Consider the following 18,331-nt stretch of genomic DNA (forward strand, 5'->3'; position numbering starts at 1 on the left):
AATTATACTTCGCTTATCAGTTAAGTATATCATTAAGAGTTTGTACTGGTACATTTATCAGGAAATAACAATCTCTCTCTCATGTGCAAAAAAGTGTGTTTGTGTGTGTGTGTGTGTACGTATATGTATTTTTAAAGCATATTTAAGCTCTTTTTGTGAGGCAAGACTCTGGCCGAAAGTCCAGTGAATATTGTAATGCCTTATTACACACAGTAGGTATGCAAAAATCTTTTTAAACACTGGGTCTGTTATGTGTGTGAATGCCAGCTCAGACAGTTGGTGAGTCAAATGCCAGCACAGGCTTTGCTGTTGGATTTACCTTGGCTGTATTGGTGTTTGCATGACAAGCCTGGGTGTACAGTCGGGCCCAGGGGTCAGCTGAAAGATGACCCTGGTTAGCGTCGTGCCCTAAATATGCTGTTAAGCATGAGGGGACCGAGAAGGTTCAGGCCCTGGGCCAAGTTTGGGTCTGTCCTCTTGGAGGCTGCAGATTGCCAAGAGATTATTCAATGTAAAGGGACTGAAGAAGGTCAGTAAGTAGGTGGAAGGGGGGCTATTTTACTTTCTATCTGCATGCATTTTGAACAATGTCATGTGAACTGCGTGGAGGATATGGTAAGAACTGTCATCACTTGTGCACACTGCAATACTGATTTTAATATATCTTTTACTTTTATATGTATTTTGTATAGATTTTCTGCGATTAATTGCATTGTTTGAAAATTGAATAATGAATTCTAAAGTAGTGTATTGTGCACTTTTAATTTAAACTGCTGTATACACAAAAGTGCAATAACATCTGCAACACACTAAAAAACTAAGGTGCTTTTTAACAGCAGTATTCCCTTTGCACAGTAGCAATAAAATATTTCTTGCAAATCTCAATTTAAACATTAATGTAATCCAATCAAATGTAAAATCAAAGCTATTTAACACTTCCAGGGCATTACCTTTTATAGTCCAGAGCCACGATCATAACATCATAACAGGCACCTTCTGAGGAACCGGTTCACATATATAAATCTGTTTTCTTGTTTGTTTGTTTTTCTACACAGGTATCAGCTTAAACATTTTTCTTTTATCAGGGAACAGCATAAACAGTCTGTGTTCAGTAGCAAGTGTCCCTGTTAGAGTGAGTAGAGAATCTATTACTGTTTACTAAATAGGACATCATCAGGAGGGAATTCATGATGATGATTCATGCATGATCTGCAATCATGCAGTGTGTAGCTATCCACTTCACTATGGCATTTGATCGCTTGTTTATCTACTTCTCCTACGCGCTGCGTCCAGCGTAGTCTGCCGAAGCCTCCCTCCGCTGCTTGTTTGGGTGGCTGATTTGCAGGCTGATCAACATCCCACCCCTCCTCTGACCCAGGGTTTGACTGTAAGTGTATTCAGAGCCGGTGAGCAGCGGATTTTCAAAATAACAACAATAATAATAATAAAACCTGCGTTAACGTGAGATAAAAAAATTGTCGGTTATAATTGATTAATGCGTTAACACGATAATAACACGTTAACGTGCCCAGCCCTAATAATTTGTAATTAAATCTTTGACTTTGTAAAAAAAAAAAAAGGTTGGTTGTACTGATTTTTACATTTTTTTTAAATTATAACAAAAACAATGAAGATATTACAATATAACAAAAAGTTATAAATGGGAAAATATTTGGCTTTCATAAAATGTCAATATATCAGTATATCATGAATATGCATACATGTATCTATCTATCTAGAATCTATCTAGAATTATCTATTGCTAGAAAAAGAGGCCCTTTTGTAACTGACATTAAAAAATCCCATCTATTCCATATATCGAAGATAAATGAAAATGATCTCAGTAAACAATCCACTGTTATTTAGTTACAATATTTATTAGTTTGTGCAGCAACAGAGAGGAAACCTAAGAACTGAACTGCTCTTTGCGATACTTGACACAACAGTGGTACCCAGAGCAAAAAGTTAGAATATGCAGCAATCTGTCAGGCAATAAACAAGCATGTGCTGCATGGTGCTTGCAGATCACAGTAATATTTGGAAACACATGCTGAATGGTACAAATATTATTCTTATACTTGCTGTCCACAAAACCCTGTGTTACTTCCTCTGCACCCCTATCATTTCATGCAGTTGCACTATCCAGTACAATATACATGTAAATCATCACATCAAGGCAAATCTGAAGGGTTGATCCAAATGCTGGTAACACAACTAAAAAGTTAGCAGTTTATATTTGCAAAAAACAATGTTGCTTTTAAGTCACAAGACACAAAATGTAATGGGTTCATGTCCAGGACAGCCTAACATAAGTATGTTATAGCTTTGGAAATTCATTCTTATAGCACTTTTTAACATTTTCTTGGAACAGAGCAGGAGCGTAAAGCAAAATAAAGCGACTTTGTTTTTAAAAAGCGAGGTCTAGTTAGATATTTCGACTATCAGGGAGAAAGTGTGAAAATCAAAAAAGTCTGTTATACTGCAGGCTAATTTTTTACCTTCATGCTGCTCAGAGTAGTCAGTCAGCGTCTCTCCCTCTCCTCTCGCACCGTGCAGGCAGAAGTGAGAGAGTAAGCTTTCTGTTTAAAATGTTAAAGTTTAAAGCCATGACATCCTCAATCATATCATCATGGTTATTTATTCAAACTTTTGAAAGTTCTCTCCTGGGCCACAGAAGACACATTGTTTTTACTCAGGTAAACTATCTGGTTTAATGTCTATATTGTATATTTTACATTCTGGCAAGGCATACAAAAGCTATGGATAATACACAAATGCAGTCTGTTAGTTCGTATTAGGCTCATCCTCCACCTCGCCATTCCCAGGATTATTCCCAGAGGCACTGACTTTTTCTGCTGTCTGCTGCTGCCCAATCCCATGTACCTTCTTGAGCCAGTCCTTTTCCACATACTGTCTCACTTCCCCCACTGTGCACCTCTTTCCTGCATCCAGAGCCAAGAGCTTACCAAACATCTCCATGGCTTCTGGTGTGAACCTTTTCCACAAAGGGGGAATGTCTTCCTCGTTTTTATGTCTTTCCTCTGTTCTACACCAGTCTGCAAACTCCTGGTAGAAGTCATCCGAGTCTAAGCAGTGCTCCCAGGGGAAGTAGCCCGTAAGGATGCAGAAGATGACCACCCCGAAGGCCCAGGTGTCCAGGCTTGGCTCCACACTAAGTGGAGGAGCAGTCACTTCTTTCTGGCCACCCAGCAGGGCCACGGTACAAAGTTCTGGGGCCATGTAGGGCAGGGTTCCTGTGATGAAGCGTATCAGAGTGCCTCTCTTCTGGGCCAGGCCAAAGTCTGCCAGCTTTACCTGGCAACAGTGATGGTCCAACAGGAGGATGTTTTCAGGCTTGACATCACGGTGGACCAAGCCATGGCTGTGGATGAATTCCAAAGCACTGGCGATCTGGAGGACACAACGTTTTACTGAAGATTCTGGGATACCCACCTAGAAAAATCGGTCAAAGCAGGGATAGGGCTTTTTATTTCATTTGCAAAGGTGTCAGAATAAAAAGTGATGACATTTAGCACTCATCACAAAGCACTGCATTACGAAAGAAATCTGTATTGCAATGAGCGTCTGGACCTCATGAATTCTGGATTTGGACAGTAGTAGGCACTAGTGGACTTCATTGGAGCGCCTGCTAAATCTGTTGTCTGACTTTGCAAGGGCAGTGAGGTCTGGACATTTGGATTCAGCCAAAACATTTCCGACCATACTATGCATGCCTTTGTTTTATAGCAACACTAGTGGCATGGCTCTAGGGCTGTTAATGTTCATGTGTCGGTTAGCAATAGGTTGAATTGCTATGGAAGTTGGGACAGCCATTCAACATACTGACTTTAGTGATCCTTTCACATTTCCTCTAGCGCCACCTTGAGGTTGAATTTTTTTTGTTTTCCAGTGAAAAGTCTCAAGAACTCTTGGATAGACTGCTGTGAACTTTGGCACATTTGGTATTCCTGGTGCCCACAGGATAAATCCTAATAATTTTGGTAGTGCCATCATCAGATCAAAATGTTCAGCATGTTAGCATTCTGACATGAGCATGTATCTCAAAGCACCAGTGTACGAAAATACAATCTTATCAAGGCTAACGTTGCTTTATTCTGAGTTTCTTAGTCTTATGTTGCCAATGTCTGACATTTGGCTCACCTTTGGCTGGATGACAGCAAACAGGTCTCTCCCAATGACAAGCTCCTGGGCAAAGCAGTAGTGCTCATTAGAGTGGAAGGCAATGCCAAAGAGGCCCACGATGCAGGGGTGGCAGGACAGGTGTAAGGAGATGCAGTACTCTCGCAGAAAGCCCTGTAGCTTAGTGGAGGCTTTGGGCATCACTTTCAAGGCCATGGGAGTCCCTGCAGATTATCCATACTTTTTATTATCACTGTTCTTGCACATCTCAGCTAATGTAAAATATTTTATGATACAGAGAAACTCTCAATTGAAGTGCAGTCATACCCCTGAAGCGATGTGTGACCAGCAGCACTTTGCCGTATTTCCCCCGGCCAATCTCCTTGATGATGTTGAAGTGTTCCTGGATCTCCAGCTGATTGAGGCTCTGTGCCGTCAGCTCCATCAACTCGTCAATTAGGTTGCCATCAGCGAGACCCAGCTCAATCATCTTTACCCACACACACACACACACATACACACACACCCACGCACACACACGCACACAGGGCAAAACCAACACACATACACACTTAATAACATGGTATAATTATAATTTCCACAACTGCTTCTTTACCAGTAAGTATTGATTGCGTCCTGGTCTGGTTGACCTGATATGTAATTTCTCAGTTATAGATTCTATATACACAATTGTGTGAACTATACAGTGTGTGTAAAAGATAAAGAACTTATAGAAAATACATTAAAATATATTATATTATAAATATATATATTATATTAATACATAAGTTTTCATTTATGTAATATCCTGTCTTATATATACTGTAAGTTTCTGTTATGTTATTTAAAAGATTTGGTGACAAAATCATTCACTACATTGATCCTTCAACCATTGTTGTCATCCTGGTGGCCTAGTGGGTAAGATGAACAGCAGGCTTACTTCCATTTTTATCTTCATTATTGCATATAATAGTGTGAATACTTATTCTTTCTTTCTATTTTCCTCTCTTTATTTCTGTTTCACCATACATAGTCAACTACAGACCATGTCTTTGTTTCTACTGCCCGCTTTGGCAAACACTTTTGTAGCCACAACAGAGACACAAGAAATTAGGATGTTGAACTCTTCTGACCTCTGTCTATCCTTAACCTTGTCCAGCATTTTGTCCTCTGCTAATTGGACTATTGTTTAGTTAGCCATATTTTTAACTTTTCACTGCACATATAGCTATTGTATTTGATAAATAAAACCTTCAATCCTTAATTTCTTGAATAAAAAAAAAAATGTGCATATAAAATCTGGAAAGACAGACGATTAAGTATTTTTCATTTGTACATACTTGATGTATAAAATATGAAAAAAACAACTATTTATTTCTCTTTACTATTACCAGAAGTAGCATAATAGCATTAAATAGTAGCAGTATTGGATATAACTTCATATTAAACAAAATTAGATACTGATCATTTTCAAGTCTTACCTTTTTTTCCGTAGGTTCCCAACACAGTCACTGGAGTCTGAAAACAGGCCAACCAAACACACAAAAATGTCTTGCACACACTCACACCGCCATGCTTACATCTGACAAATTTGCAAATCAATTTACTGTGGAAGCGCAGGTTGAATTTCTGTCCTTTCCGTCCTCCACCTTTACTGCTGCTGCTGCAAAGATCAATGTGCTGAGTGGACCTGAGAGCTTTTCACTGGCCAGCACGCAACTCTGCTCTCAAAAGCTGCGATGGGGACAGAGCCCACTTTGACAGCTGATTAGCTGCCTCTGCAAAGGGCACACACACACACACACACACACACACACACACACTGGCCTACATACAGCCTGATCAGCTACACACGTGCATATCTTTGTACGTATATGTAATGCATATGCATTCAGAAAACACCGACATGAAGTTCCACAGTCACTACTGTATATGGCAACGTGGTCTCCAGATTTATGAGTCTGTCATTACTAACGTGAACATGTACACACACAATAGATTCAGATGTGCCTCTGTGACCCACAGCCTCCCCTCAGTGATCCCACCACTTTATATTAATGTCTCTGCTTACAGTACTGCCTGAAATTAGCATACCTGTCACACACATGGTGATTTTGGCCTTTCAACACAGATGCTAAATCTACACAGGTCCTGCAGGAGTGTCAGACTTGTCCTGTCTGTCTGTTTAAGACTTTTGTGATTACTGTGCTGGATTAAATAAATAGTACAGACACTTACTTGCCACTAGAAATAAAATATGTTATATTTTGTTTCTCTATTTTCGAATGCGAATTATACTATGACAATTGGTGGTGGGGTGTCAACTTTTTTCCAGGTCATAAGGAAACCTAGTACAGCGAACTAAAATCTTAGAATGCTTACAATATCCTTGCTTATCTGCAGTCTGTATAGGATGACCAAATTCAGTACACCAGTTCATAGGTGCCCCATACCACACAACAACCTTTGTAGTCAGGTCACCAAGTATTCTAGAGCAAAACTGCAAGCAAGTCAGACCCCTGTATTAACAGTAGACCATCATTTACACTCAAACACAGACCCACACAACACTGTAACAGAACCAAAGACTACCATAAAATACAGTCTGATTTGTCATATCTAATTCCTAATTCTTATCATTTCAAGTTCAAGTTTTACCTTTTTTTGAAGCAAATATCTCCTTCCCTCTTGCTCATGTTGACTGTGAATACAAAGTAATCTGCGTTCAATAAAGTAATAGTCAGACATTGTTGGGGAATTGGGAATTGTTGGCTATATGTAAATAATATTGAGCAGTGTGTGGTCTAGACCTGCTCTAAATAAAAAGTGCAATGAGATGACTTTAGTTATGACATGGTGCAATATAAATAAAACTGAAACTGAATAGGCCTACATTTGAAATAACAAACCTGGATTTTAACATGTAACAACACAGCCAGGTAAAATTCCTAAATTTCCAAATGAAAACAAAGGACTGCTTGTTCTAAAAACACTCACAAAAGACTTAATAAACTCTTCATTGATGTCAAAATGTATCTCTACAATAACTAATACTCAATTTCACTGATTGCCTAAACACCAGTGTTAGCTAACTACTAGATAAAAAATATGACATTTTATAATGGTAATGAAACGATAGGGTGGGCTATCAGCTAGCAACTTCGTGAGCTAACATTAGATGGCTCATTTTAAGTTAAAGAAAGGCTAATTATGAAACTCTGCAGGTAGAAAAGTTAAGTGTATTAAAGAAGCTAGATAGCTAACTGCTGACATTAACCTACAGTGTCTTTGATGCACTGGACTGGAGCATCTTCAAGCGATGCAGACAAGACGTTCAACTAACGTCAAAGTTAGGAAATGGTATGGTCTATTTTAGAGGTGTCTGAAATTGTATTTCAAGATTCTTGAATATAAGGCATGAATATAGGAAATATATTGTAATATTTACAATTACAGGTAAGACCCCGCCTGAACTGTTGTTTTTGCCTCTTTCTGGGGGGTCCAAACCTTAATTAGGGGGATCAGACCATCCAAATCCCCCCTGTAATTTGAACTATGATGCTACTTCATACTTATTCCACTATAGTTCAGAGGGAATATTGTACTTTACCAAATATATCTGGCAGTTATAGGTATTACTTTACATACAAACCTCATGGTCTCATACACTGTTCCATATTAAAATCCCTGAGTATATAACATTTAAACTTACCTCCATCTTGACAGGTGTGGTCAGCCTAAGGCACACCTGTGCAGTACCCCTGCTGTCTGATCAGCATCTTGATATGCCACACCGGTGAGGTGGATGGATTATCTCGGCAAAGGAGGCTGCTCACTGAAAGAAATAGGCCTTTTGTGTACATAGAGAAAGTCTTAGATCTTTGAGTCCATGAATGGGGACAAAAACCCTCATGTTTATAATTTTGTTCAGTGTACATTTGGTCTGAATCCTGTCCTACATAATACATAATGTAGCATTATTTATTCTTATCTGATGGAAGAAATTACAAAATATAAGTATTTTCTTGAGAACTCTGAACTTTAACTTTTATAGTTACTGAAGAGGAACAACTGGAAAGAAATCCTACCATGAAACAAGACAGGGGAAATAGTTGCCATGGCATAAAGGAAAATGAGGAAAACATGTCTAGTTAAGCTTTGAATATAAACTGGTATCTTACAGTATGTCACTTGCTGTTTTGCATCCTCACCACAAATAATCCACTTCGCTGTCCTCAATAAAAAGTGCAAGACATTTGTTAGCCAAGCTCACGGCATGGCTCTTAGGATGTCAGTGTCGGTCTGTTCATCGATTGGCTGGTTGGTCCATCACTTTGATCCGTTAGAAGGGTAGCCTTGAAATTTGGTGCAGATGGTCACGGTCCTCAGAGAATGAATCCTACAGACTTTAGTTATCCCTTGAGCTTTCTTCCAGCGCCACCAGTAAGTAGATTTTTTTTTTGTTGTTGTTGCGTTTGTAATAGGCAAAGCCTGTGTGCTTTTTAAATTTTATAATCACCTCCATCCTTGCTGACAATATTGTTAATCATCTGTACTGTCTAGTAAGTAAAATCAAATGCATATTGGTGGTGGGGAGGTCTTAAAGGTCAAACCTTCCTAGGGGCCTGAAGTGGAAGCCATGAATGCACTCAAGCTGTGGCACTCATACAGACACATCCCCTGGGGTGTTGCCTACAAGTCGGGCAGGCTTAATGGCGTGTTGTTGTCTGCACCTGTGTGCAAATAAGTGTGCCCCGATCTGTATGTTTGCATGTGTGTGTGTGAGTGTGTGTGTGTTTGTGTGTGTTGGCCTGTGTTTAATTTACTGTTAACTCACTCAACACTGTGACCCACAGAAGTTATTCTGAGAGCACCAAGCGTCCACAAAAGCATGGACTAATGATGCAAAGAAATGGATCCTTTAGTGTGTTGGCCTCTGCAGGCCTGTGGTGGGTTAATGAGGTTTCAGTCACTGCTGGCTTTCCCAAAAGCTACATACAAAGGTTTGGTTAAAAATAACTACTCTAAATGCTTTTGGGTGATCCATTCAAGTGAAGTAGCTGGACATTAGGATGGAGCACGGTTTTACATTTTCAAATGAGCTAATTATGGTCTACTTAAGACACAGTAGATCCAGCTATATATACACCATATCTATTTTTTCTACTACATGGATTCTAAAAGCGTCTGCTAAGACTGTAGCAATCCTCTCCAGTGCTCAGTTAGGCTGTGTAAGGCTTCCATCAGTGATTAAAGGTATGTTGTGGAGTGTGTTTTGAAGTTTGTGATCATCATGTTACGTTGTCACCACAGACATGGGGCCATGTCATATTTGGGATCTTTTACATCCCAGGATGGTGCAGAGTAGTCTACGAGGCGCCAGACAGGGTCCATATCCCAACTTCCCATCCCATCACGATACCTCTGCTGTCCTCGTGGTCTAACAGGAATGGAATTACAGAGCTGTGTAGACTGACAAACTAGCTCAGTGCAGGCGGAGTTCTAACTTATCCTTCGGAAACTTTTGAGATCATTTTTAAGAAAATACACCTGCAGCGTAGTCTCAGCTATCAGTTCAGGGATATCAGTGAGAAGAGTATAGTTATTTTCCACAATTAACATCAGAGAGGCATTCAAAACTTTCCTGTTTGACATGCAGTGAAAATGAAGCAACGACTATCAATTCCAAAACAAAGTGTAGGGAATATTAACAGCAAATGATGACTGCTTCTGCCTTTACATGATGGAAAGTTCATCAGGAGCAGTGAGGCAAATGTTACCAAAAGATCATCTGTTTTCTGCTGACATAGCCAAGTAGATCCTCTGTCTAATTAATCACTCACAATGTCTTCAAGTTCATAGTGCTCAGTCCTCTGAGGAAATCAGTGATCTGGGCTGTTACAGGAACACTTTGACATTTGGGAAACTATGCTTGTTTGCCATCTTACACAGTCAGACCTGAAGACTAATATCGGTTTTCAGCTCTGTGCATTCAGAACAGAGATAGGACGTGACAAATTTTGCTTAACTCAAGGCCTTGAAGTCAACGAAAACAGACCTGTTCCCTCAACGGTGAAAAAGTACGCATTACAGCAACTCAAACCCTTACAAAGCTTTCACACTGCTTTCCCTCTGAACAAGAATATATCCCAAAACATGCTTGATGATATAACAACCATATTTTCAATTATCAAGATGTTTTCCAATATATTTATACTTGGACAAACAACAACTTATTTTTAATTCTGAACAATAAACAAACATGATAACTATGGGCATAGGCAGAGTGCTCTGGTGGACAGATGTCCCAGTTTCTCTGGGATTGTCCCGGTTTTAAGCTGGGTGTCCCGAGTCACAACAAATATCGTAATAAAAAAAATGTCCCAGTTCTCAACATTCACTACCAAATTATCCCATTTTCTACCACAATTAATACAATAATGATACTTATTTTCAGAGCTTGCAGTTCTGTCCCAACCATTACTTAACCCAATATAAAACATTAACAACAAACCAACCACGTTAAACACTAATTTGTATGTGTGATTCATTGGTCAACGTGGTGTTGTCAAGGCTCTTGCTAGCCAATGAGTTAAAAACAAGCGTCACTTGTGGCACTTTCTGACAGAAACAGTCAGTATGCTAACGGTTAGTTGTCATGCTGAAGAGAGCTCCAGGAGGCTTACCCCTTCATCAAGTACCTGGCAATAAAACTTCTGTTCATGGCATTCATGGTGTTGAAGGGTGCGCTCAGTAGGTGTGCTATGCAGTGAAATAATCGTCCTAATAATTGTCCATCCTGATGAAAACACCTATAGTGTGTCATAATTGCATACATGTGCGTGCACGTGAATGTGCCCTTTTGAGGGATTGAAAATCTGGTAACCCTACTTTATACTATTATCTGAGACACATCCGTCAAAGTTCAGTGGCTATACTCAGAGTACCAGGGTTACCATGTTACCACATTCTTTCTCATATCCTATGTCCTAATGGGCTCTGTAGGATGAGGTAACATTGCCCCATAGCTGCACCTCTGCCTCCACAAGAGCATTGACATCACCAGCGGCAATGTGCTTGTCATGACCATGTCCATGCAACAACCTTGAAGTGCAAGAATTTGAGCGTGACAGTACAAATTAAACCTGCATACCAGGAAATAATGTTTGAGCCACTCAAGGGACGCACAAAAATGTAGCCTACACATCCAGCAGACTTGGTACAACATTAGCATTTCTTTAGCGTCATGTTTCTGAGCAGCATTCATCCCTGGGTCCAACCCATGACAACTGAGTATTCATAGGTCAGAACTTCAACATGTTGATGGGCATCATGACTGGTGTGATCCCATCACAAGACGGGTCTCTAGTTTTAGCTCTGGTTTTGGTCTCAAGCAGCTCTTGGGAGAAATATATGGCTTTTTAGTGGCTAAATGACCTACTAGGTTCACCAGCTACTGCAGTTGCTTGCTTTCCCTACTGTTAAGTTCTGGAGGGTTTATTGGAATTTTTTTACTACAAATAGCCGCCTGCTGCTGCTGGAAAGAGCGGTGATGAGAGCGGTGAGTAACTGCAGGCCGTACAACCAAAACAATGAACTGAGAAGATGCTAAAACACTGCTGAGGGGAACTGTGCAGAGTCAGGTGGTAATTATCTCAGGGTTTGTCAATATCAGTGGCCCCTTTCACACTACATTTACTCAGTTCATTCATTGCAAAAATATTGATAAAGCAGCATTAATGCATCAATTATTTAACTCTATGAATGGCAAATAATAACCTGCGGAGTGTTTTTCCCCCAAACAACAATAGTCAAATAGACAGGAGTGATGGAGACTGGATGATATGCTTTTTAGCTTAAGGCTTGAATGTTAAGACTGAGAATTTTAGCTCTGTGTGAAATAACATTAACATGTCATCATTTCTAAAAGTCTCTTATCACAGACCATATCTTACAGCTGTTCTAAACACTGACCCGAACATTAACCTGAAGTGGCTTAGCATGTGTGTCTGTGCATAGCATGCAAGTGTGGTTTCACCCATTCTACAAGAGTGAAATGCTTCAACTGACCACACATTAAAATATAGACATGTTCAGGCCCTCGCACCTGCTGTGGAAGAAAAGATTTATCAATCACCAGTAATGATTCAGGGTATAGGGTTCTTAGGCGTGAGAAACTGCATCTTTACAGTCCAACTCTTGGTGACAGATGGTTCATCTTGTACCCTAGTAGTCTCACTCGCACACACACACCCACACACACAAATGTGCAAAAGGCATGCAAAACATCCACACACACATTCATGCATACACACCACACATTTAACATTCTGAACTTCATTCTTCAGTTATTACTTTTAAGTTTTGAAGGCTCACGATTATCACACCCACCAGAATGTTCATCCACATACAGTATCTCTCATGCTCTGCAATACCTATAGTATTTTGCACCAGATTAAGTTAGCAACTGGGCCGGTGAGCTAACAAGCAGCCTTTCTAATGTGGACTGTGTTTTTACCTGACGTCATCTGATTCTGTTTAACCTGAGAGGCTTCAGCACATGAGACTTTGTTGTTGTTTTTATCCTTACGTAGAGTTTATGTTTGAGTTTGTGTTGGAGTCTGTGTTGTGCTGGGAGAAGGTTGTTTTGTGGTGTTAGTGGACTGCATTTGTTAGCTGCAGAGTTGTCCCTGTGGTCGGCAAGAGGCTCGGGAGCGTGCACAGGGCTACAAGCAGAATAGTAGCTGTTGCAAGCAACAGAGAAAACAAGTGTGTTGTTCATTTCTAAGTGAAGTTACAGCCTGTTGACAAAAAGGTAGTAAAAATGTAATTTAAGTGATTTCATTGAAAAACTACATAGCTATAGCCTCTTTAAATATGTTCTTTAAGCTCAGTGTTAAATAGGTGAACTGAAATATTAAGACTGCATGCCTGTCAGACAGACAACTTTATTAAATTCACATGTGAGCTACCACAGGCTTCAAGGGAGCAGTATCTTTTCAAATGTGAGCTGTAAAATTTAACATGAGTAAATATGTAAAGCTTCCTAACCATGCACCAAAATAACATACAAGGCTCATACTGGAGGTGTACCATTTAAACCAGGCCTCACAGTATTTTTAAAGGCTGTCAACAGGACAGCATGAGACAAAACAAAGTATACCTTCAAAAACCCCTACAAATCTCTTTAATAATATAATATAATATAACGTGCACTGACTTAGTGACTGTCCATTGCATGTGGATAGAAATTGCAGTAATAATAAACAGCAATCATAGATCACTAAGTTGTGGATGTGTAATGTACTACAGAATACCTCTGATGAAATGTGTATGTACAGCACTCTGATGGGCAAACGAGGGGAGGGGGTCAGTGGGCCTTAATATAGAAAGGTTAGTAAGTGGATGGAGTGAAGGAATGGGGTTTACAGAAGTGCTAGTGTTGATGGAGTGGGTGAAGACAGGCTGCTAAGATATGGTTTCAGATGACATGCCACTTCATGGCTAGAGCATTCTGCCTAATAGAGTTGTACCCTTGTAATTTTGTCTTTAATTTGCTCTTGTGTAATTTACATTTTCACTTCTATTCTTACTTTAGTTGAATGTGTGTTATTGTCTGTTTTTCCCCTTGTCTATTTATCTCTACTGATGTCTGCCCTAAATTCTGTCCTGAATTTGGCTTATTGTTTTGCTTTTTTGCTCATGCTTGTGTCATGTCAGTGAAAATGTATTACCTTTTTCAGACCATATTTAGCTTTGTATATTTAATATTATTTATCTTAAGCTTTAATTGTAGACTAAATGTTTAAATAAATAATACTTTTATCAATACAAATTTTATAATAAAAATAAATTGTCAGCTCAAGTGACAAATAAAATAATAGGTTAACAAGGAATGAGGGAATAAAAAAACCTTCCAGTACTCCCAATTGGTGCAACCCTGTGAATAAAAGGCTCTGCCTGATGTGTACGTAACTCAGCATGGGACCTTTGGGACCTGTCTTCTCTGTGATGATATATAGAGAGTCAGTAAGTATCTTGGTCCTGAACTCAAATATTTAGGATAGTCATGGACATGGCTAAAATGAGAAAGTAGTTTGACATCTGAATTATCCCCAAAAATCTAAAAATATCTAAAAAGATTCTGTGTAATTTTGATCCACATACTAGTCTAAACCCAGTAAAAATCTAAAAAGGGAACAATAAGTGTTGTGGCTGACTAAAAGTGATGCGGACTAGTGTTGACCGGACAGTGTTTTGGTCACTTATAATATAATGCTACTAATAGTATGATTCAAGGGCATCTTTTTTTAGCCATAGCTCTAGGGATGGCAATGTTGGTGTGTTGGTCAGTCAGTTGGTCGGTCCGCCACTTTGGTCCCGAAAATATTTACAGAACATATATCAACAGCAATTGGGTGGATTGACATGACATTTGATGCTGCCATTCATGGTGCCCAGAGGATCAGTCCTAATGACTTGGTCCAGCACCATCAGCAGGTCTATGGTTTCACTTATCCTGTGAAATATCACAACATCTATGAGATGATTGGCTCAACATTCAGTACTTTTATCATCTCCTGACTTTTTCAACTACCGCTACCATCACGTTGGAGCAATGCGTGGAAGGTCCATCCTCATTTCATTACTGGCTCCACTGTATTTTGCAGTCACTGTACTGATATTTGTTGTTTTAATCACTGAAACAGAGAGCAGGGATCATGGTGAGCAGAAGGTTTGCAGTTGAAATGTCTCTGTTAGATGCATGTTACTAAAAAAGGAGGTGATTAATGAGGCTTCAACTTGCCTCATATAATATTCACTCTGATCAATCTCCACCAAAATCAGCAACTTGGGGAGAACATCCAAGAACAGCAACCAGTCATAGGTCTTCAGGTATGTTCATACCCACCGTACCCCTGATGTGTAGTTTGGAGGAAGCGCAGGTAGCCTTTGGCATAACCTGAGAGCAAACATGTTCATGATACTTGGTGCTTTAATGGCTACTGCTTAATGGTACTGAATGTATTTTCTAATATTGCTACTTCTAGGGCAAAACCTCTCCAAAAGCCTAACTGGGACAAATGACAAATTGAGCTGTGATAGCAGCACAGGTGGCTGGAGGCAGAACGATATGATGATTGGTAGGCTGTCCTGGTGGGTTTACAGAAGCTATGTTCAGGATGCATGTTTTATGACTCCTCGTGTTCCTGCCAAGGCAAATATCAAACAATGGAATGAGGGGCAACGACCAAAGGGGTCACACTAGAGTCATGTTACAACATGAACTCTCTCTCTTTCCTCTCTTCTCCCTCCAACCTTTTTTTCCATCTGATGAATCCAAAACAGCACCCACACAATGCTGTTCTCTCAGGCTTACAACAGGCCCTGTAGCTGGTGTTAATTGAGCTAATTGTGTGGTATGAGGCTGAGCCACCGCTATGCCTGTTCAGTTATTCCCATCATGGGGTAACAGGGTGGCGCGCAGATTCCGTAGAGATTTTACAGGGAGCAGAGCTTTGGAAACAACACGGTGGATGTAATCCCCGGAGGACTTCCAAGTTGCTGGATACGGTGTGTTGTGTTTTGTCAACAACCACTGTTGTAGTAGAGTTGTGTCTTGTCTGGTGTGGTGGATCTCTAAGAATAGCTTGAAGTTGGCTGGGAGGAGTGTGGCAATACTCAGAGGGAGGTGCCAATATGAGCGAGCAAGGTGTCAGTGACTGAATCTCAGAAAACTCTTGATTTTGAGTTTGATAATTTGCTCTTTACATTGGAAATAGCAGTTGACAAAATAATCTCAACTCATGGTCCACTCACTCATTTGTCCTGGAGATTTTAACACTTTTAGAACTCCTCATGGCTTGGTTCCAGACCTATGAATTACTGAGTCACTGTCTCTGATTTACTCAGCACGTTAACACAACTATCTTTAAATCAGTTGTACAACCTTGTACAGCCAACAGAAAAATACAGCAAAGCGTATGAATCAACCTCTTGCGTTTCGTTATTCTTTCGCCTCTTTTTAATTCTGCCTTCAAAAATATTCTAGTGATTGATGATATCCATGATGAATACTCGTGCAAATATTATTGTTGTTAATCAGATTTTGAAAACAGTATTTAAGGATCCCTTCAATATAAATGACTATAAATGAATATAAATAATTCTAATTTCTGTATTGATGTTGTATCACCACAGGATCTTCCCTCTGATTCTTTAATGTGTGGGTCTGTTGCCCAGTGAAAGACTTCCAGAGCTTCAGAAATCAGATAATAAAGAGGCCACAGCTCAGTGCCACTGTACTAAAAAAAACACAGCTGAAATGTGTCAATTGTAACATTTTTAAAAATAAAAACTCAAAACCGCATTGTGAAATCCACAGTCATTGCTATTAGATGACACTGTAAACTCGTGCACTGTAGCTCATGCAGCAATGGTCAGCTGGCAGGGAAAACATGCAAGTAGATCAGCTCGCTAGCATAGTGCTAGCTCCACTACAACCATCTTTGCAGGTCATAGCGGGCTGTTCAGAGTACCTACTGTATTTACATCATCTGCTATCTACACCCATGAAAAATAGTGATAGACAAATGCACATTGTGACAAGTGTGGCTGAGATTGACATAGCTGTACTGGTTGGTACAAGCTGACTTATAGAATAACTCTAACATTTTTAGATCGTATTATTTACAGCTATTTTACCACAGCTTAACCGCTGACTGAAAATGACGCTGGAAGGATGAAAACATAACTCCCCACTGTGACCCATCTACCAATGTGTGAGGCTTGCGACCTCTGACATGTATAGCAATTGTAAGTCACTTTGAATAAAAGCGTCAGTTAAATGTTTTAAAATCCAGCAACTTTTATTCCCACATCTACAAATTCCATCACAACACTGCGGTCAAAAGCTCCAGAACATGTGAGTAAGTGGACCTTGAGTTGAGATTGTGTTGTCAGTTTCGAAAGATGATTAAGTGATTGAGTTTTTAACATTTCTAAGATTCACACGCTCTTAAATGTTTTATCAGCTCGTTTTGACATCTTCCCCATCAACAACCAGGTTAATGAGGAGATTCTGCTGTGTTACTTTACAAACAATCTTTGGGTTCCACTCTTTGTAACTAAGCATCGTAACTGCATTTATTCACATCTTCAAAGAGGTGAGTAGCTTCACTGAATATCTGTAGTAAGGGACGTCTGGTTTATGAGCTCTAATGATGTCTATAGAGCACTGACCTACGATATGATGACAAGTTGTCAGTTTTGGAAATTAGTGTGTTTCATACAAGGAAGATTCTGCCCTTACATTGATGATATCTGAAGTTACACATTCACAGAAACACTTACTCTTGGCTACATGATACTATACTGTAACTCATTCAAATTAGATAGAACTAGTAAAATACTGCCATCTAGTGACAATAAAAGCAAACACATTTTCTAACTTTGCTGAAGGAAACATTCACATGCCTGCAGGCCTTTTTGCATATTCCTCTCACATTTGACAGAATCGTTGTCAAGCAGTCAGCAGGGCTCTGGCTCTGTCTAATGTGCTGATCACTAAGAGAAGAAACTAGATAGCTACCTTGACACCTCAGTCAGGATTCTTTACGTTCTCCACACATTAACATCTCTCCCTGCGAGTTTGCCTCAAGGTCACCTGATAACTGATGTCACTCCTAAGGAAGTTTTCTGTTGTAGAGCAAATAATAATAAGACATTGTACACTGCTCAAAAAAATAAAGGGAACACTAAAATAACACATTGAGAATCTGAATGAATGAAATAATCTCATTAAATACTCCTTTCTTTACATAGTTGAATGTGCTGACAACAAAATCACACAAAAATGATCAATGGAAATCAAATTTATCAACCCATGGAGGTCTGGATTTGGAGTCACACTCCAAATCAAAGTGGAAAACCACACTACAGGCCGATCCAACTTTGATGTAATGTCCTTAAAACAAGTCAAAATGAGGCTCAGTACTGTGTGTGGCCTCCACGTGCCTGTATGACCTCCCTACAACGCCTGGGCATGCTCCTGATGAGGTGGCGGATGGTCTCCTGAGGGATCTCCTCCCAGACCTGGACTAAAGCATCCGCCAACTCCTGGACAGTCTGTGGTGCAACATGGCGTTGGTGGATGGAGCGAGACATGATGTCCCAGATGTGCTCCACTGGA

At 39.8% G+C, this 18,331-nt stretch overlaps 1 protein-coding gene across 7 annotated transcripts; it reads right to left on the minus strand.

The window, feature by feature from the left end:
- Positions 1 to 1,894: 1,894 nt before the first annotated feature.
- On the minus strand, positions 1,895 to 7,431 carry si:dkey-8e10.3 (serine/threonine-protein kinase SBK1). Of its 7 annotated transcripts, none has more exons than XM_046056747.1 (7): positions 7,422 to 7,431; positions 6,799 to 6,841; positions 5,748 to 5,803; positions 5,622 to 5,658; positions 4,468 to 4,630; positions 4,162 to 4,364; positions 1,895 to 3,453 (listed from the first exon to the last, which is right to left on the minus strand). In XM_046056747.1, exons 5-7 carry the CDS (start codon positions 4,628 to 4,630, stop codon positions 2,785 to 2,787), a joined length of 1,035 nt encoding a protein of 344 aa, XP_045912703.1. In that variant the 5' UTR covers positions 5,622 to 5,658; positions 5,748 to 5,803; positions 6,799 to 6,841; positions 7,422 to 7,431; the 3' UTR covers positions 1,895 to 2,784. The 7 variants fall into 7 exon arrangements, with proteins under 7 accessions (XP_045912703.1, XP_045912702.1, XP_045912706.1 ...); XM_046056746.1 differs by lacking the exon at positions 7,422 to 7,431 and adding an exon at positions 7,050 to 7,067 and having other exon boundaries at positions 5,748 to 5,918; XM_046056750.1 differs by lacking the exon at positions 7,422 to 7,431 and adding an exon at positions 7,050 to 7,084 and having other exon boundaries at positions 5,622 to 5,803.
- Between the last annotated feature and the right edge of the window lie 10,900 nt (positions 7,432 to 18,331).

Source organism: Micropterus dolomieu, linkage group LG08 (genome assembly GCF_021292245.1).
Source record: "Micropterus dolomieu isolate WLL.071019.BEF.003 ecotype Adirondacks linkage group LG08, ASM2129224v1, whole genome shotgun sequence".
NCBI classification, from domain to species: domain Eukaryota; kingdom Metazoa; phylum Chordata; class Actinopteri; order Centrarchiformes; family Centrarchidae; genus Micropterus; species Micropterus dolomieu.